Source organism: Diceros bicornis, chromosome 32 (genome assembly GCF_020826845.1).
Source record: "Diceros bicornis minor isolate mBicDic1 chromosome 32, mDicBic1.mat.cur, whole genome shotgun sequence".
NCBI lineage: Eukaryota > Metazoa > Chordata > Mammalia > Perissodactyla > Rhinocerotidae > Diceros > Diceros bicornis.
Genome location: NC_080771.1, coordinates 19053994 through 19071823, shown reverse-complemented (window position 1 = coordinate 19071823; position 17830 = coordinate 19053994). Strand labels below are relative to the sequence as shown.

At 59.4% G+C, this 17830-nt stretch overlaps 3 protein-coding genes across 10 annotated transcripts; 1 reads left to right on the top strand and 2 right to left on the bottom strand.

The window, feature by feature from the left end:
* The first annotated feature begins 231 nt into the window (after positions 1-231).
* On the top strand, positions 232-8165 carry MATCAP1 (microtubule associated tyrosine carboxypeptidase 1). Of its 4 annotated transcripts, none has more exons than XM_058528000.1 (7): positions 232-320; positions 3107-3731; positions 3814-3957; positions 4229-4361; positions 5293-5598; positions 5697-5794; positions 6842-8165. In XM_058528000.1, the coding sequence occupies exons 2-7, from the start codon at positions 3162-3164 to the stop codon at positions 7004-7006; spliced, it is 1416 nt and encodes a 471-aa protein (XP_058383983.1). In that variant the 5' UTR covers positions 232-320; positions 3107-3161; the 3' UTR covers positions 7007-8165. The 4 variants fall into 4 exon arrangements, with proteins under 4 accessions (XP_058383983.1, XP_058383984.1, XP_058383986.1 ...); XM_058528001.1 differs by lacking the exon at positions 232-320 and adding an exon at positions 378-821; XM_058528003.1 differs by lacking the exon at positions 232-320 and adding an exon at positions 830-942.
* A 357-nt stretch (positions 8166-8522) lies between these two features.
* On the bottom strand, positions 8523-12221 carry NOL3 (nucleolar protein 3). 3 transcript variants are annotated; one of them, XM_058528009.1, is made up of 4 exons: positions 12070-12221; positions 9214-9516; positions 8784-9083; positions 8523-8680 (listed from the first exon to the last, which is right to left on the bottom strand). In XM_058528009.1, the coding sequence occupies exons 2-4, from the start codon at positions 9506-9508 to the stop codon at positions 8673-8675; spliced, it is 603 nt and encodes a 200-aa protein (XP_058383992.1). In that variant the 5' UTR covers positions 9509-9516; positions 12070-12221; the 3' UTR covers positions 8523-8672. The 3 variants fall into 3 exon arrangements, with proteins under 3 accessions (XP_058383992.1, XP_058383994.1, XP_058383993.1); XM_058528011.1 differs by lacking the exon at positions 12070-12221 and adding an exon at positions 11625-12058; XM_058528010.1 differs by lacking the exon at positions 12070-12221 and adding an exon at positions 9616-9785.
* Positions 12222-12801: 580 nt separating this feature from the next.
* Positions 12802-17705, bottom strand: HSF4 (heat shock transcription factor 4). 3 transcript variants are annotated; one of them, XM_058527999.1, is made up of 13 exons: positions 17523-17705; positions 16803-16911; positions 16586-16713; positions 16361-16485; positions 16015-16090; positions 15808-15872; positions 15174-15276; positions 14789-14930; positions 14439-14562; positions 13805-13910; positions 13641-13706; positions 13420-13489; positions 12802-13119 (listed from the first exon to the last, which is right to left on the bottom strand). In XM_058527999.1, exons 1-13 carry the CDS (start codon positions 17643-17645, stop codon positions 12968-12970), a joined length of 1389 nt encoding a protein of 462 aa, XP_058383982.1. In that variant the 5' UTR covers positions 17646-17705; the 3' UTR covers positions 12802-12967. The 3 variants fall into 3 exon arrangements, with proteins under 3 accessions (XP_058383982.1, XP_058383980.1, XP_058383981.1); XM_058527997.1 differs by having other exon boundaries at positions 14439-14666; positions 14789-14916; XM_058527998.1 differs by lacking the exon at positions 14439-14562 and having other exon boundaries at positions 14789-14916.
* Positions 17706-17830: the final 125 nt, after the last annotated feature.

Sequence of the window (17830 nt, the reverse complement as noted above, 5' to 3'; positions counted from 1 at the left end):
TCGGCCCTGACTCGGATGACCGAGTAGCACCCGAAGCCCTGAAACACGCCTGACCCTCGTGAAGGGGGCGGACTTAAGACAACGCCCCGCCCAGGGGCGTGACCTGTTGGCGGACACCGCCCCCTCTGCTCTGCCTGGCCCCACCCCAGCTATGTTCTGGGGCGATCGCCGCCGCGGAGATTGACGCGAATCCGCGAGCCTTCGTGTGAGCGTGCGCGCGCCCGAGTACTTGCGTCACCAGCGTCGGCTCCCCCGGGCTGGGCGGCTGGCTACTGGTGTTGCGGAGCGGGAACCGCGGTGGCAAGAAGGGGAGCGAACAGGTAGCGGCGCGGCACGCGGACGGAATCCCCACCCCCACCCCCGAGAGGCCGAGAAGGCGCGCGACGCGACCCCTCCTCATCTGCTAGGAAACCCCCTTCTATTGTCCTCTGGCCCCTCCCTCCATTGGGCACGCCCTTTGCCCCATTGCCCACCACTAATCGGCTGCAGGTCACGCCCCTCCTCGAGCTCCCCGTCCCCATTGGCTCCTCTTCCACGTTATCCTCTCCCGGAGTTTCTCATTGGCGCAGGCCACACCCTCTCATCTTTCACTAGACTCCGCCTTCAGTCTGGGCTCCTCCCCCAACCATCTTGCATTCATTCTGCGTCTAGTGCTGGGTGCTTGGGACATGAGGGTGAATCAGACCTGTCTTTGCTCGCAGGGAGTTCAGGGCATGGTAGGGGGACACGGACCTAGGCTCTGATAGTGACAGCCTAGGGCGGTAAAGAAGCCACCTAGGCACTAGGAGCCTCTAAGACATCGGGAAGCCTTCCTGGAGGAGGTGAGGCCTAAACCGAGCACTAATGGTTAAGAGTTTGCTCCAGGGAGACAGTGGGAGGACATTCTTGGCAGAAGGACCTGAGACGTGAAAGAAACAGGCATACTCTAGTAATTGCAAAGAGGTAGGTCGAAAGAAAGAAGGGGAGATGCTGGTCCAGGTAGAGGCTTGGAGACCAGAGAGGGTCCAGAAAAGTTTGCTGTTAGTTGAGGGGAGTGAAGCCTGCAGCTCATCACTAGGCAGAGTGGAGGGAGATGGGGGAGAGGGGATTGGATCTACATGGGGAAACAGGGCAGGGGAGGAATGATTCCAGTTCTGAGACAGAGGAGGGCTCCTGGGTTCATTCATTTTATTAAGCAACTGTTCTGGGCCAGGTAGTGTTCTGAGTTCTGGGGACACAGCTTTGAACACTAAAAAGTGGAAAACAGATAACTAACCATTAAATATACTGTACTTCAGATGGTGATAACTGCCAGAGAGAGCAATAATGTGGGGCAGGGGAGGTTTACTAGTTTATAGAGAGTGTGTTAGGGAGGATTCTCTAATAACATATTTGTGCAGAAATCTGAGGAAAGTGAGAGAGCGACCCCTGCAGTTTTATGGGGGGGAAACATTCCTGACAGGGGACATGTTCAGTTTGAGATGCTTGCTGTACATTCAGGTAAAGATGTTGAATTGAGAACTGGCAACACTGGTCTGAAGTTTATGGAAGAAGTCTGGGCTGAAGATTTTTTTTTTTTAATTTTTATTTATTTATTTATTTTTTCCCTCCAAAGCCCCAGTAGATAGTTGTATGTCACAGCTGCACATCCTTCTAGTTGCTGCATGTGGGACGCGACCTCAGCATGGCCGGAGAAGTGGTGCGTCGGTGCGTGCCCGGGATCCGAACCCGGGCCGCCAGCAGCAGAGCGCGCGCACTTAACCGCCAAGCCACGGGGCCGCCCCAGGGCTGAAGATTTTAAAACCATGAGAGTGGATGAGATCAGCTAGGCAGTGAGCATAAATGGAGAAGTTTCCATAGAAGTTTTCATGTCTTAGGGCATCACAGTGTCAGGAGGTCGGAAAGCAGGAAGACCAAGAACGAACACCGAGTGTGGTAGGAGGGGAACTATGTTTGAGTGTATTTGAGAAGCCAGGTGGAGAGTGTGTTTCTAGGATGAAGTGATTAACTGTGTCAGGTGCTATTGATCAATATGAAGATCATTGGTGACTTTGGTCAGATCAGTTTCGATGGAGAGTGGGGGACAAAAGCCTAATTGGAGGGGAATTTGAGAGAGAACAGGAAAGAAGGCATTGGAGATTGTTGATGACTCGAGGTGTGCTGCAACAAGGAGCAGCTGGAGGGAGAGGCAGTGGATCTGAAGGAGCGTGGAGTCAAGTGAGGGTTTTGTTTTGCTTTTTTGAGATGGAGAAATAACAACATGTGCTTATGCTGATGGATAGAATCCAGTAGAGAGGAAGAGACTGATGATGTGGGAGACATAAGAGAGAGGGGAAATGCTGGAATTGTGTCCCTGAGGAGGCAAGGGAGTTTGGAGGCTGGAGTCTTCTGTCAGTCTCTGGGGAGAGGCTGGATTGGACTCAGCCCAGGTACAGAGTCAAGGGTGAGTGTCCTGACACCGCCCTTAGATGACCACTAGAAAGATGCCTCTGATAGGGGACAGACCAGGGATTGGCTTGGATTTGCTGAAGTTTCCCTGCTCCCCAAAACCAGATTTTAATTTGGATTTGAATAGATGGCCCAGAGGAGAGAGAGCATTCCAGGTGGAGGAACTAGCATAAGCAAGGGGCAGTCAGGCTTTCAAAATGACTGAGGCCAAATGGGCTGGAAGAGGTGGGTGGAGCCAGGTGGGAGGGGAGGAGTGAGACTGTGAAAATGCCATAGGTAGAAGGCAGGTAGAAGGTAGTGAGGCCCCCTCACCCATCATCCTGGCAGCTGAGGCTACACTATACCAGCTCCCAGTCTGGGTGGGCACAGGGATTAGAATCACGAGTAGGGGCTCAGGCCTTGCTCTCAGGAGCTCACAGGCTAAGGGGATTCCAGTAACCACCATCTCGGTGGATGTATAAGACTCATCCTCCTGCTTTACTCCAGTCCAGCTTGCTTGGGTGAACCTGCTGGAGGGAATGGACACTGGGGTAGAGGTGAGGGGGCAGCCACCGAGACCCCTGGAGGCGGGCCATGGGCCCAGCAAGGGCCCAGCAAGGGCAGTGTGGCACACGAGGCCTCTTGGTCCTCAGGCCACACCCACTCATGTTGGCCTCCCCATGTCCTTCTGTGTCCCCAGAAGCCGACAGTGTGGGGAGTTGGAGTGACCGGCTGGATGTGACCCCCAGGACAGAATGGTGCTGGACTCAGGGGCTCAGGTGTATCAGCAGGCACCCCCCAGCCCACCAGCCAGTCCCTCATCCTTGGACCATATTCTGAAGCCCTCAGACCGAGATGGGACGCCGCTGTACCCCTGGCCTCCATCCCTGGCCTTGCCCCTGGCTCTGTCAGTCCCCTCAGGCCTGCGGCCCCGGCCTGAGCTGCAGCCCTTCTCAGAGCTGCACTTGGGCCACCGTGGCCACATGCGTCGCAGTGAGAGCACCTACACCGTAAATAGTACTGGCCGGCGGGGGGCGGGCACCCAGGGTCGGGCCCCACCTAGACGGGGACAGGGCCCAGGTGGGGGCACCCTGCGGTCTGCGGCCTCCCTGCCTCACATTGCTAAGACTCGAAAAGATGCAGGCCGTGGTGCCAGCAGGAGCCCCTGCATGTTGGTGGCCCTGCGGCCAACCAACATGGACCGTGAGCGGGACAAGTTCTTCCAGTCCCATTACACCTACAACCCACAGTTCGAGTACCAGGAGCCCATGCCCACGGCTGTGCTGGAGAAGTACTGTGAGGCCTCTGGACAGTTCATCCATCAGGTCAGTCCAGCCTGCCCACCTCACCTTGGCTCTGTCCACCCAAGAGGCCTGGCCTGACCAGCCACTGTGGCCCTGTGTACAGGCAGTTGGCATCATTGAGGCTGTCCTGGAGAAGTTCGGTACCTATGAACACTTTGAGGCTGCAACCGGGGGCCAGCTGCTGACCAAGTGCCAGATATGGTCCATTGTGCGCAAGTACATGCAGAAGGAGGGCTGCGTCGGGGAGGTGAGCTTGCCCTGCCTGTGAGGCCCCTCTTCATGCCCCATACCAGGCTGCTGAGTGGGTGGTGCCAGGCCCAGCTCCACACCTGGCCAGCTAGTGACCCCAGGCAACCCCCTGTCCTTGTCCCAGTGAGATGGGAACTGGCTCTAGCAGGGTGGTGAAGGGTGGGTGTCCTGGCCAAGTGTCCCGCCTGGCTGCCCTATGGTATCAGTGGGTCTGCCTGGACACTGGCCCCAGGGCTGGTGATCATGGCTCAGGGCACTGCCATCTGCAGGTTGTGGTGCAGCTGAGTGAGGACCTGCTGTCCCAGGCAGTGATGATGGTGGAGAACAGCCGACCGACATTGGCCATCAACCTGACTGGAGCCCGCCAGTACTGGCTGGAGGGCATGCTGCGGCATGAGATAGGTCAGAGCGTGGGTAGGCGGGTGGGCCGGTAGGGATGAGAGGAGGTTGGGATGCGGGGCGGGCAGTGAGGGTCCCAGTAACCCTACGTCCTCTCTTTCTCCCCCTTCCCTCCGGAGGACGGGCCCTTTCCCTTCGTCAGCAGCTACCTCCTCCCTCTGGCTCACAGAGGTAGGCCAGTACATGCCTCCACTCTCTGGGCTTACCCTCATCTCTTGCTCCTTTGGGGTATCTTTTCCTCCCTCTACTTCCTCTCTGATTTCCCTTGACAGTGGGGACAAGGCTGCTGAGGCCCGGACAGGCCAGAGGGAGAACCCTAAGGGTCTCACTAGGCCAGCCAACATGCAGGCCCTCCAGGGTGGCTGGAAGGCCAGATCCTAGGAATGGAATTGACTGAGGACACACAGAGCCGGGTTTAGGAGGGGATAGGCCAGACTGGAAAAGAGAGCATGGGACACTAATTACTATTCCTTTCTGTCTGTCCCTCCTCATCAAGAATCCTGTTGCTCTGGGTAAAGGGGAGTTTTTGCTGGGGACATCAGCATGACAGTAGTCAAAATGACATATGCATGCAGGATGTGGGGCCAGGGTAGTATGTGAGTTCCTGCACCTCTTCGGGGAGCTAGGGGCAGTGTGAGTTTGGGAGAGGTGTGTATGTGTGCATAGCCCTGGATGGGTAGGGGATTCTTGCGTGTAAGATTCTGCGTCCTTGGGTGCCAGTTCACCTGAGGAGGGTCTTCATGCTGCCTGGGGTTGGGTGAGTATGCGTTTGTCTGGGGCGGGGAATGGGTGCGGGGGAAGAACTTGTATGACAGCTTGAGTTTAGAGCCATGAGGATCCGTGAGGTCCAGCCGGGTGCAGCAGGGCACAGAGTGGGCAGGTGGGTCCCCTGGACACCCCGCCCAGTGCCGCCTCCCCCTCGCCCTCCCCGCAGGCACCCACTACCTGCGGGGCGTGAACAACGCTCGGCAGCCGTGGCACAGCGCTGAGGGCCGGCTGCAGTACGGGCTGCGGCCGGCAAACCCCACCGAGGAGGGGCTGGCCAGCCTGCACAGCGTGCTGTTCCGCAAGCAGCCCTTCCTGTGGCGCGCCGCGCTGCTCTACTACACCATCCACCGCGCCGCGCGCATGTCCTTCCGCCAGCTCTTCCAGGACCTGGCGCGTTACGTGCAGGACGCCGACGTGCGCTGGGAGTACTGTGTGCGCGCCAAGCGCGGCCAGACCGACACCTCGCTGCCGGGTGGGCACCGGCGCAGGGGGAGTGCCCTGATTTGGGGGGCGAGGGGGCCCCGCTTCGGGCCTGGGTGCTCACAGCCTTCTGGTGTCTCATGCCCACAGGCTGCTTCAGCAAGGACCAGGTGTACCTGGATGGCATCGTGCGTATTCTGCGGCACCGACAGACCATCGATTTCCCACTGCTGACCTCGCTGGGCAAGGTGAGGGGCCACGGACTTGCAGAGGTCCCAGCCAGCTCTTCCCCTCACCGCAGTATTCCCTGAACCTCTGATTGGTGCTCGACTGAGGACTGGGTGCCAAGGCTCTCTGGTGGGGGTTGGGGGTGTGTGGGGGGAGTGGAGCACAGGAGATGAAATGAGTCTGGAAGCCGAAATTAAGTTTGACCCAGCCCGCAGGTATCTGTGTGGATACTGCATCTCAAAGGAGGTGGGCATTCTATGCCAAGGGAGCAGTCAGGAAGGCCTAGGGAGGCAGCCTAGAGAAACGGCTAGGGACCCAGTCCCTGGCACTGGGTATTTGTGTCGGGCTGAGGGATGTGAACTGCATCTGAAGCAGTGGGGAATCAGAGGAGCTTTAAGCAGAGGAGTGGCACAGATGTTTGAGACTTTAGAAGGCTTCCTCTGGATGTCATATGGGAGATGGATTGGAGAGAGGCCTAGGGAAAGGAGTGCAGGGGGAAGTGGGGGAGGCCTTTCCAATCACTCCTGCAGAATGGATGGTGGTCTGGCCTAACCTGGCAGTGGACATGCAGTTGGAGAAGGAGGGACAAGCTGGAAAGCTCCTCAAAGAGTGGAATCTCTTTAACTCAGTGGCCACTCTGAGTGGGAGGGTGACAGAGTCCAGCTCCCTCCCTAGAATCTGACCTAGGGGACTGTGAAGAGAGTGGGGCTGGCATAAGCTGGCTCCCAGGAGTTCATTGTTGGATATGGGGAGTCTGAGGTGCCTGAGGGATACCCAGGGGAAGGTGTTCAGAAGGCACTTGGATACCCAGGTTTGGAGGTGAGGGGAGAAGCTGGGCTGGAGACTGGAGTGGGGTTTTAGGGCATAGATGATAAAAGAAGGTGTTGAGAGAAAGAGCAGACACCCAGGACTGGGCCTCGGGGTACATAAGATTAGGAGTGAATCAGGAGGGGAGAGGGAGGAATTCCAGGAGCAAAGGGCAATGAGCCATTGGTAGAAAGCTGAGACCAGCTGCCTGAAAGTCAGGGCGCTCTGCCTACCCCTGCGGCCTGGCTTCCTCCCTGCAGGTGTCCTATGAGGATGTAGACCACCTTCGGCCCCATGGGGTGCTGGACAATACCCGGGTGCCCCACTTCATGCAGGACTTGGCGCGCTACCGGCAGCAGCTGGAGCACATCATGGCCACGAACCGGCTGGATGAGGCGGAGCTGGGCCGCCTGCTGCCTGACTGATACAGAGGCCCTGGATCTCTGGGTTCCAGGGTTCCAGATCAGTCCCCAGAACATGAAGCTGGCTGCTCTGTGCTTCCATGGCCTGGGTGTTTCTTGGGCAACTGGGAGGGCAGGAGCAGCTCAGGAGGGAGGCATGGCAACATCAGAGGGTTTGTGTCCCTTGCTAGCCTCCCTAGGGCCTGGGGACCAGCAGCAGCATGTCAGGCAAACTGAGTCTACCCTCCTGCCTCCAGGTCTCTGTTGAGTGGAGGGGAAGCCTGAGGGCAGGGGGGAAGCTGAGTGTGGGTGGGGCTGGGGGGTGGTTTGGGAGTAGAAACTTGTTCTTGCATGAGATGGCTTTGAGTGTCTGCGTACTCCAGTCTCTCCCTTCCCTCACCTGGTCCCTTGGTGCTCCTTCAGCTTTCACGCTGTCTACCTCTCACTGGGTCCTGGTGGGGGTCTCCTTTCTCCTGGGGTGATTGCCTGAGCCTGAGGTCCTGGCTTTCACACAGACTCAAGGGGCAGGGATCCTGGTAGTAGAGACCCAGCTGGGCTGGGGTGTGCTTTCCAGCATTTTGCCTCTCCCAGTGGTCATGTATTTATTCCCTATGTATGTGCTCTGCTTCCTCGGGCTGGGAGGCAGCAGCTCCTGAAGGTTTGGTGGAGGAACAGGCTCCTCTGGAAGGGAGCCCCACTCTCATCACATACACACACACACACACACATACAGTCCTTCAGGCTTTGTGAGTCAAGCCCAAGAGCTCACCTGGCCCTGTGCCCATCCCCTCCACTGGCCTCTTGTTGTTGTGCTTGCCCATGCCGCCACAGCTGGTCTCTGGCAGAGGTTGGCATAGCCTGGCAGCAGCCACAGTCCAGCCTGAGGGGCAGGCCCCTAGTTGTCTCAAATTCTGAGGCCCCCGCCCAGGACCGGGAGAGGTGCAGAGGTGGCTACTTCCAGTTTCACCTCAGACTCAGCTGTGTGAGGTTGACCCAGGCCCACTCCCACCCTTGGCCTTAGTTTTCCCATCTGTATAACTCGGAAACGCAGTTGGAAAGTCCTCATTCATTTAGTCAGTGATTATGTATAGAGCGCCTTCTGTGTGCCTGTTATTGGTTAGAACGGTCACTGAGCTCCCAGTCCTGAGAGAAGTCGGACAATTAAAACAACAATAACAATGAAGTGTGTGGGCTCTGTCCTCTTCCCAAGATCCCTTCCTCTTCCTCTCTTCTAATCTCACTTCGCAAGGCTGTGAGCTCTAGCCCTCCCTACGTGGAGGGAAGTCCCTCTTCCTTGGCTCTCTGCACCAGGCCCAGGGGCTTCTGTGGAGTGGGGTGGTGACTACACATTCCCCATATGGTTCATGAGGCGAAAAGGGCTGTGGGGCAGGGCCCTTTGTCAGGCCCTTGTCCCACTGGGGTCTGGGTCTGGGGTCTCCAGGGGTGCAGCGGTTACTGAGGATGGCATGGGGCTGAGGTGGTGGGACACAGGTCACTGGGACTCGGAGCCACACCCTAGTTCCTGGGCAAAGAGCCAGAATTGCAGAGAGAGCCCAGGCCGACCCTTCGGAATTTATTCACTTCCAGTGGCACTGGGCCAGATGGAGCCTTGGTGGCGTCGACCCCGCCAGGGCAGTATCCCAGGTCCTATCCAGCTTGGGCGGGGAGTGGCCTGTCAGCGCTCTGGCCTTCAGGAATCTAGAGATGATGGAGGGGTGTGGTCAATCAGGTGGGGCCCCGCCCTTCGCCTCCCAGGCCACGCCTCCCGCCAACCTGGCACCGGGCTTGGGCAGCCTCACACCTTCAGACTCGTCCCCCGCCTCGAAGTCGGGCTCCGGCTCCAGTTCAGGCTCTGGTTCTGGCTCTGGTTCCGGATCCATTTGGAGTTCTGACTCCGGCTCAGCCCCTTCAGAGGCCTCAGCTTCCAGCTCTGGCTCGGGCTCCTCGAGGGTTTCGGATTGCACTGTTTCGGAGCCCTCAGGACCCCTGGGTTCGTCACAGACTGAAGCTTTGGGCAGCCCGGGACATAAAATTCCCGAGCCAGGTGCCTCAGGCGTCCAATGGCCTGGGCATGGAGGGTCGTAGCTGCGCTCCCGGTAGCCTGGGGCGGAGGTAGGAGTGTGAGGTTCAATTTACCCCTCCGCGGGTTACTCTTGCACACGCCCATTTCTGGGGGACCTACAACTCCGTATCCCACGCCCCCTTCCACGCCCCGCCCCCCGCGCGCTCACCAGTGCCCACGTGCTGCCAGTCCCAGGCGGGGTCGGGCGCCCGCGCGGTTCGTTGGGCGCAGAGCAGCAGCTCCTGGCAGGCGGCTTCGCCCTTGCCCTGCACCACCAGCAGCAGGCGGCGCACCCTGCGCTCCGCATCTGGGAGCGCGTCCAACGCCTCGTACTCGGGCTGGGTGAGCACGCCCCGCGCCAGCAGCGCATCCAGTAGCAGCCCGGAGTCGGCCTGCAGCGTCTCTACCAGGCGTTTCCGCTCGCGATCGATCGTCTCTGACGGCCTCTCCTGCGCGTTGCCCATGGTAGAGGCTGCATGGGGGAGGGGGAGAGAAATAGTGGGGGCCGGGGCTCCCTCACCCTTGACCTCTCTCCCAGGACCCCAGTGAACACCACTGGGTCTAAGTTCACCTCAACCCCGGCGACCGGAGAGCTCCGCAGCACAGGTCTCATTGTCCTTCTGCTTCTCCGGCCGCTTCTGTCCCGTCTCCTCTTCAGGCTTCTCCTTCGGTCCCTAAACGTCAGCTGTGGCTCTCTTCTCTACTCTCTCCCAGGACCCTTATCTACTCTCTGACCGCTCTCCCCACCCCGGCCCTCCCTCCTAAGCCCCAGCTGCCTGCAGATCCCGCGATCGGTTCAGACCCAGTTTATCCAAACTAACTTCTGTTTCCCAAACATGCTTCCCCACTTTTCTGTTAAGGCAGAAAGACCCCACACCCAGCTTGTAGTCAAGTCCTTTCCAGCCTATCTGCTGAATATTTCTCTGTCATCTTCACCATTTACTTAGGCTGGTCTTTCACCTCCAGCCTGGACCCTGCAGAGCCCCGAATCCCCTCTGCACCCAGAGCACAAAGTGCTGCGAGCCTCCCCTGCTCCTCTCACCCGCTGGAAGTCCAGACCCCAGTCCTGACCCTGAGGTCCATCTTTCCAGGACAGGCTCTGAACCTGCACCCCCCCACCAAAGCCACCACCATGTTGCAATCACAACATGGTCTCATGGTCCTTCCTGGTCCCCTAATACCTGAGCAGGGATACCTGAATCCTCTTGAGTCCTAGCTCTGACCAAGATCTCCTGACATCACCTGAGACCCAGCTTTCTCCCTGCTGCCCTGGGAATGACTCACAGCCATCTCTTGCTTCATCTTGAAGTACCCAGGGCCTAACTCATAAAAGCTACCAACAGATGCTTGCTGAACTTTTACTGTTTTTCTCCATGGATCCTCCCATTTTGAGAGACTGTCTCTAGCAAACAGCAGGTGTTAGGCAGAAATTAATCTGCTTTGTCCATTTATTGACAACCAAGGACAATGGCCCATCCCCTCTTGGGTGGCCTGACCAAGGCAGCAAAGGCCCCTGGCATTAGGGGGCAAAGAGGTCAGGCCCTGGACCACTCCCTCTCTCAGCCCATTTCCCAGGGCCTTGGCTTTGTCCACACAGCTCCCTCTTGGGTCTTATCCTCCCTTTGGGGTCCCTCCTCTACCTGCTTACTTGCCTCTAGGTCTGGGAGAGCAGATTTGGTCCTAGCCTCCATCCTGCCTCCCAGGTCTCTCTTTGCTTCCCTGATCATTTCACCCCTTCTGGCCATATTGAAGCATCAGGCCTTCTCCCAGGCCACTGAGCAGAGACCAGGACTACCCCTTGCCCCTCCCTCTCCCTTCATGTCCCACCTGTGACAAATGCTGCTACTCCACCTCTCAGTGAGTCTCTACAGCATCCCCCCCTCAACCCCACCATCCTCACCTCATCTCCTATGACAATCTCTCTGAGTACCTCTCACTCCCATCCCACCACCCCCACAGCATCATGACTTTGACAACTCTCTAAGGTAAGATTTATTGTCCCCATTTTACAGATGAGGAGACAGGCTCAGCAAGACCAAGTGGCAGAACTGGAATCTGACTTGCTCCAGCCTGAACTACAACTAGGTCTCCTGCCAAGCAGAATGTCAGCCCTAACCACCTGTATCCCACCTCCCACTGCCCATCAGAGAGAATCTAGACTATCCGGCCTAGCGGCTCTAGCCACCTCCCACCCCCCTGGACTGCCAGGCTTTCCCCAACCTCTCTCCACCATTCAGTGCTGGGAGACGTCGTCAAGCCCCTGGCACTTCTAAACCTTTGCAGATGCTCTTCCCTAAGCCTAGAATACCTTTCCCCTCTCTCCATGCTGTGGACCCATCCTCCAAGCCTCAAATGTCCCCTTGTCCACCTCAGTGCCTGAGTGTCCTAAAGGCAGACTGGTTCCATCTCCTGTGTACCTCAGTGAACAGCATATACCCTCACCACCAACAGCATAGACCACCACCGAGCTGACATCACTACACTGTGTACACGTGGGCCCTCTGCCCTCTTCAGCTGAGGCTTCCAAAGACTGTCCCCACAAGCACACAGGTGCAGAAAGGGAGAGGGGACAGAACCTACTCAGTACAGTGCAGAGAGGGAGGAGGCAGATCGGATTGGCCCTCCTGCTCCCTCACTCCTCCCGGGTTATTTTCACGTTAGCCTCCTCCTCCCATTACGCCAAGTCCTGTCCTTTGTCCTGTCTGGGGGTGCAGAGACCCCGGCTGGTCTGGGCCATCCCTCTGAGGCTCTCAGTACTCGGAAGTGAATACCGAAGTTATGTCGTGGCCAGTCCTTCCCGGGTCACAAGCCAGATCCTTCCCGGAGCACCAGGCGGCTCCAGGTGGGAGGCGTGAAGGGAGGGTCTCGGCCCCCTTTCCCACCTCGCTGCGCGGGTTCTTTTGCTGGAGAGCGAGGGTTGTGGGAAACCGGAGGAACCCTTGCGCATGTGCGACCGCAAGGCCCCGCTTACCTCCCCTCCACCCAGTCCCAGAGCTAGTCCTGCGGAGGGGCGGGGCTCACAGACCTTCGAGCGCGGCTGGTGGTGGTGGGGCGCGGATTCCGCCCAATCTCAGTTTCTCTTCCCTCCTCCAGCTGGGTGGGGTGGGGCTCCCGGTCCGGTGCGCTCCGGCGGCTCACGGGTCGAGCCTCGGCGGGGCAGAAGATGACAAGGCAGAAAGGGCTGGGCGGGGCGGGGGCGGGGCGCCCAGGGCTGCCGGGAACCGGGAGGGGGTGGGGGAGAGGGGGGCATTCTTCTCCCGATGCGGGGAGGCGGCCGCAGAGGCCACTCACCGCCTGGGCTGATACGTGAGTCCGCTTTCCCTCCCCATCCCGGGCGCTCCGGATGAATCAGGGAGGGGCACTTCGGCCCGCGGCCCCAAGTACCCAGCGCCCACTCTGGGCCTGGCAATTCCCAGGCGCTTTACACCTATCCTGTCGTCGACCCTTCTCTGCCTGTCACAGATAAGGCTCAGAGAAGGGGACCAGCTTACCCAGGATCACAGAGCGGATGCATTGCGGAGCTGGGTGTGACCCAAAAGACCCCGCTTCCCAGAGGTCGCAGTGGCCACGCGCTAGCCCTGGATCCGGGCCCGGAAGATCCAGGCCTAAGCAGGAGAACCAGAGGCGGGCTCCCCAAGCACCTCTACTCTCCAAGGGCTCCTTCATTAAAGCCTTAGGATCTGGACGCTTCTACGAATGCAAAGTCGCCCCCCACCCACGACTTCTGTGCTCCCTGGTCGGTAGAGAAAAGAAACCATAACAGAGAAAAAAATGCGGTTTATGTGCGGGGCTCGGTAACGGAGAGGGGCCGCTGAGTAGGAGGGGCTTCACTCAGCCTCCGCCAGGGGGCGCCAGGAAGCTGAGAAGGGCGTGCTGCCGCAGGCCAGCCCTTCAGCCAGGCTGGCTTCCGAGTGGAGCGGGATTCACGTGGAGGGATTGGCCCCGGGGCCCAGGTAGGAAGCACGGCTCTCAGGGGTGCTGTAAATTGTTAAAGCTCCAGGCAGGCCGAGGGCTGGGCCTCCCAAAGCCGTTTGGACGTCCAGCAGGAGTGGCGCCCCAAGCGTGGAGTCCTTCCCTAGGAGGAGTAGGGCTGTGCTCAGCAGGGAGAAACGGTTCCCCCTCCTTTCTTAGGGGAAGGAGAGCCACACTCGCCTTGCCCTCTGGTCAGTTAGGATGAAACATCCATTATCAACTTCTCCACTCTCACCCAGTGGTGAGAGGATGGGTGGCTTAAGTAGCTCTCTGCAGGGCTGCCTGAACTCAGTGGATTTTCCTCCAAAACACAAACTGCCCAGCCCACCTAATCAAGGTAGCTCAGGCCAATCAGCGACCCCCACCCCCCACCCCCTAGGTCCTGAGTCACCACAGTCCTTACCTGGGCCTGGAGAATTTAAGCCCTTGACCGCCAGCTCAGTCTCACCCTTCTCGGGAACCAAGGGCTGCATCTGCATGTGAGAACCCCAGGAAGCAGCTGGGGAGGGGAGCTGGGAGGAGAGCTGGGGCTTTGGCTGAGAGAGAACAGCCATAGACCAAAGGGCTTGGCTCAGCAACCCCTAAATGCAGTTTATCTCCCTGCTGTTCCCACCCCCATCTTACCAGGGACAGCTCCATGTCCAAGTCCATCAGGGTCCATTCCCGCCCTTGGAGGCTGAGGCCCAGCACCTGGGGGGAGCTCCACATCAGTGGTGCCCTCCCCAGGCTGCACAGACAGCTGGACCCCACCAAGCCCCATGCCCCTGCCCTGCTGAAGGTGTACTCACATCCAGGGGCCCTGCAGGCTCCACAGTTTCAGGGGGGGCCCGAAGCAGCATTGGAGGCAGCAGACTGTCTGGGCTCCGGCCCCCCCTCTCCAGGCTCAGAGGCCCCCTGTGCACAGAGAACTGCTGTTGCCTTTCAGTGCCCACCCATTAGGTTCCCAGGGAACCTGGATACTTCAGGATCTAAATCTGACAACATCTAGCAAATGCTAGGAGAGGGCCCCCCACACACATAGAGGGGCACAGGGAGAGTGCCTCTGCCTCCTACCTTTGACCTGAAGTTTTGGGTTGTGGAGCTGGGGTCTGGGGATGTGTCTCCTCCCTATGCAATTGTCAACAGCAGTGGTTCTCAAACCACTGTGTACTTCACTATCTTTACAACCACCCTAGTGAACTCCTTTAAAATGCAGATTTCTGAGCCCTACCACAGAGTTGTTTCCACTTTCCAGGGGCATCTGAGGCTGGTATTCCTTAGAGCAACTCTGAGAAATTAGGTCAGATCATAGTGTCCAACCTCCCCCTCAACCACCAAGGGTCAGTCAAGGCTGGGAAGTTTCCCCGGGGGTGCTGGTTAGTGCTGGTCTATCTGCAAAAGTGGCCCACAGGGCTCACAGTCAAGAACAGGCTCTCTGCTCACCTGTCAGGTACCTCCCTGGGACCCCTTGGTTCAGGCTGTTGGGCATTCCTGGGCCCCTCAGGGCTGAAGCTCCCTTTCCCTTCCAGGATGGCCTGCACCACAGCCACAGGCAGCGGTGGGGGGGCTGTCACGCAGAAGTCACACTCGTTTGGGGCCAGGGCCAGCCCGGCCTCGCCTTCCCCCCCTGGGCTGGCCGGCTCTTCTTTGAGCAGTGCCAGGCCCTTCTCCCTGCACCAGAGAAAAGCTTCAACCAGACCCTGGCACTGGCCTGTCCCCCTACCCCCACAGCCATCTGGGCTGCCAGGCCCTTCCCCACAGGCTCCCCAGAAGGCAGCGCCTGTCCCTCTTACCTCCTGCCATCACTGGAGGGAGAAAGCCTGGTCCCTTCAGGAGATGGAGAGTCTTCTGGGATGTCAGAGATGATGGGGCCCCTGGCCCTATGAGGGCTGCTGAGGCCCAAGGTGGTCTCTGGGAGGGGCTGTAAATAGAATACTAGGCCCAGCCCTTCACCTCAAGGCACAGGGTGAGCCAGAAGCCAACCAGTACCACATGGACCAGGTGCAAGGGGGAAAGTTTGAGGAGGGATCCCTGGCTAACTCTGTGCTGGGGAGCCTGGGTCTAGTTGGGGGGAAGGCTGGCCTCCATCTTCTCTTCTTTTTGGGGAATGAGGAAAAGGAACAGGCTCTCCATCAACCCCGCTGTGCCCTAGGGAACGGAGGAGAAGCAAAAACCTACCGACTGGATAAAGCAGGGGTCCTGCAGGAGGGCACCAGGTAGGGGGCAGGTGTTGAATTTGGCCGGTGTTGGGCATGAGCTCCCCTCATCCAGCATCAGGGACCTGCGCAGGGTGGCCAGGGCACAGGCAGGGGGCTGGGCAGGTTCATCTCCCATGCCCCTCAGCTTGCACCACCTCCCTCCTACAGGCCCCAGCAGCCAAGTCAGCAGAGCTGAGGCCTGTTGCCAGGGCATCAGTCACATGCTGGAGGCAGAAGGGGCTCCCCGCAGAGATGGGGGCCCTTTGGGGTAGAGAGGGGAGGGAGGGAGTATAGTTTGGGCCCCAGACCCTCTGCTGTTGGGGTGCTTTGGGATGAGGGGGGAGGGGGGAATTTGGGGATAGGATCCTGGAACTCAGGGATCTGAGTATGGGGTTTTGATGGTAGAGTTGAGGGTAAGGGGGAAAGTCCTGGAAGGGGGCTCTTGGGGAGATGGCCATGGGGTGAGGAAATCTGTAGTGCAAGGGAGAAAAATAAGGATTCCTGGTGAAGGGATCCCCCTCCAGGAGATTTCTGGAGGAGGGGTCCCTGCATGGGCCCTCTGGCAGGGAGAGTCCTGGAAGGAGAGGGGCATGAGCTCCCTGGCTCTCACTCACAGCTTTCTCTTAGCTCCTGCGCTGCTGGACCCTGCCTGAAGTGGCCCAAAGAGGCACTGGATCAGCTGAAGAGGAAGCAAAGGGTTAATTCATACCTTGGACGTTGCCCCCACCCTAACAAGACACTTTCAGGTGAGACTGAGGACTGGGAGGAGCGAGGGTGTTCAAGGAGTGGGAGAGAGAAGTGGGGTAGGGGGAGAGGAACACCTTGCCAATGACTCGGTGTTGCTGACCGTGGCTCTGCCGCAGCGTCATCACCTCCCTCCATAAGATCTCGTTCTGCCTAGGGGAAGGTGTGGGACGGTGCTGAGGCATCTGAGAGTTCGGCCCAGTCACCACCCCCCCCACAGAAGGCAGGCCTGAACCCGAGACCACTCAGAGGATCATCCATCCAGAGAGAACAGAGTTCCACAGTTCGGCCCATTTGTCTAGATGGAGGCACCAAGGCACCAGAGAGGAAGGAGCTGCCCAGAACGGCCTGGCATCCTGTGTCTTCTGCCTTCCCAGACCCCCCCTTACCCCTTCCACCCTCCCCCTCCCCCTCCCCCCGCACTGCCTGAGCTCCCGCAGCCGCGCCTCGGTGCTCTCCTGCACTCCCCGCAAAGCCTGCACCTCGCCCAGCAGCCGGCCCAGGTCCTCGGGGCGCCAGCGGCCGTCGTCGCCGCGCAGCGCAGGCACCTGCAGGTGGGAGGCACCGTTGGATTTGAGTTGCATAGAACAGGGCCAGCCATCCCACCACCTCCACCCAGGTTTACTGGTTCCTGCAGGCCTCCCCGACCTTGCGCCGCACGCGTTCCAGTAGTTGCTCGCGGCCGCGCACGAAGCTCGGGTGCTGGAACTCGACATGGTCGCGCTCCGGCCTGAGCAGGCCGCCCTGCTCGATGCTCACCACCTTCCGAAAACCGTCTAGGGAGTGGGGCGTAGGGGAGTAAGTAGCCGCATCACCGCGCACCAAGTCACCCACACCTGCTTCCCGCCCAGCCCCAAGGACTCACACATGTTGAGTTGCCGCACGAAGCTCGCCATGTTGCTGTGCTTGAAGTACTGGGGCAGCACTTCCTTTGCGAAGCGGCTCTGGTCGCTTACGAGGAAACTGGTCCCACTCTGCTGAGAACGCCGCCCGCCCACCCACCGTGCGGGCGGAGACCGGACGACGCCGTGAGCGTGCCCGCTCACGGCCAGACCCGCGCTCTGGTGCGCACACACACACACTCGCACTCACTCTGGGGACCGGGCCTGTCGCTTACGGGGACATGGGACAAGGCCAGGACAGAACCAGCTCAGAGGCCTAGCCTGGGGCGACTACAGTGAATCCCTACCGCAGCCCGACCCACACTATGTACTCGGTTCTCGGAAAGGAGCAGAGGCCAGACCTGGGTTCTAGCCCGCTATGTGACTCTGAGCTAGAACCAGACTCAGTCCTTCCCTTCTCCTGGCCTCTGTTTTCTGATCTGTCTGATGCAGCGGGGTGGGAACTAAGTGACCTCGAAGATCCCTCGGGCTCCAGGTCTCCAAAAGGCTCCTACCCTTTCCTCGGCCCGGAGGAAGTCGCCTCACCTCCATCTCGCATATCCCCTCCAAGGTAAACTACCCTGGACGGTTGAATAGAGGGACCCACAGCCCGGTCCCAGGCGAGGGTTGGGTGGGCGTGGATGTTCACTGACGTGGAGGGATCCCAGGGACTACTGAGGGGGTCGAGGGGCCCCAGCCCTCACCGGGCTCCAGCGGATCAGGTGGTCGGTGCCCGGGTCTCCCACCAGCGCCCACAGCTTTCCGAGGAAGGCAGGCACGGGGCTGGGGCCCGGCTCCGTGGGCAGCGCGGCTGGCGCTTCCTGCATGGCGCAGTCTCGGCCCCGCTAAGCGCTCGGCCCGGCCGCCGCGGGCTTGTGAAAGCCGCCGAAAGTGCTGCGTTTGCCGCCCGCCCCGCCCTACTCCGCCTCCGGGCGCCAGGTCAGGTGGGGGCCACGTGTGAACCCGCGGGGCGGGGCTCAGACCGCGGCCGGAGCACCAGCAGACCGAAAGT

Excerpts from the sequence above, each read along its gene's own strand:
- MATCAP1 (XM_058528000.1), top strand. The coding sequence starts at position 3,162 with ATGGTGCTGGACTCAGGGGCTCAGGTGTATCAGCAGGCACCCCCCAGC. Across the intron at positions 5,599-5,696 it reads GACCGACACCTCGCTGCCGG|GCTGCTTCAGCAAGGACCAG; the intron begins GTGGGCACCGGC and ends TCATGCCCACAG. Across the intron at positions 5,795-6,841 it reads TGCTGACCTCGCTGGGCAAG|GTGTCCTATGAGGATGTAGA; the intron begins GTGAGGGGCCAC and ends TCCTCCCTGCAG.
- NOL3 (XM_058528009.1), bottom strand. The coding sequence starts at position 9,508 with ATGGGCAACGCGCAGGAGAGGCCGTCAGAGACGATCGATCGCGAGCGG. Across the intron at positions 9,084-9,213 it reads CTGGCAGCACGTGGGCACTG|GCTACCGGGAGCGCAGCTAC; the intron begins GTGAGCGCGCGG and ends CCTCCGCCCCAG.
- HSF4 (XM_058527997.1), bottom strand. The coding sequence starts at position 17,645 with ATGCAGGAAGCGCCAGCCGCGCTGCCCACGGAGCCGGGCCCCAGCCCC. Across the intron at positions 15,873-16,014 it reads AACACCGAGTCATTGGCAAG|CTGATCCAGTGCCTCTTTGG; the intron begins GTGTTCCTCTCC and ends CTTCCTCTTCAG. Across the intron at positions 13,911-14,438 it reads CCCAGGGAGGTACCTGACAG|GGGGCCTCTGAGCCTGGAGA; the intron begins GTGAGCAGAGAG and ends CTCTGTGCACAG.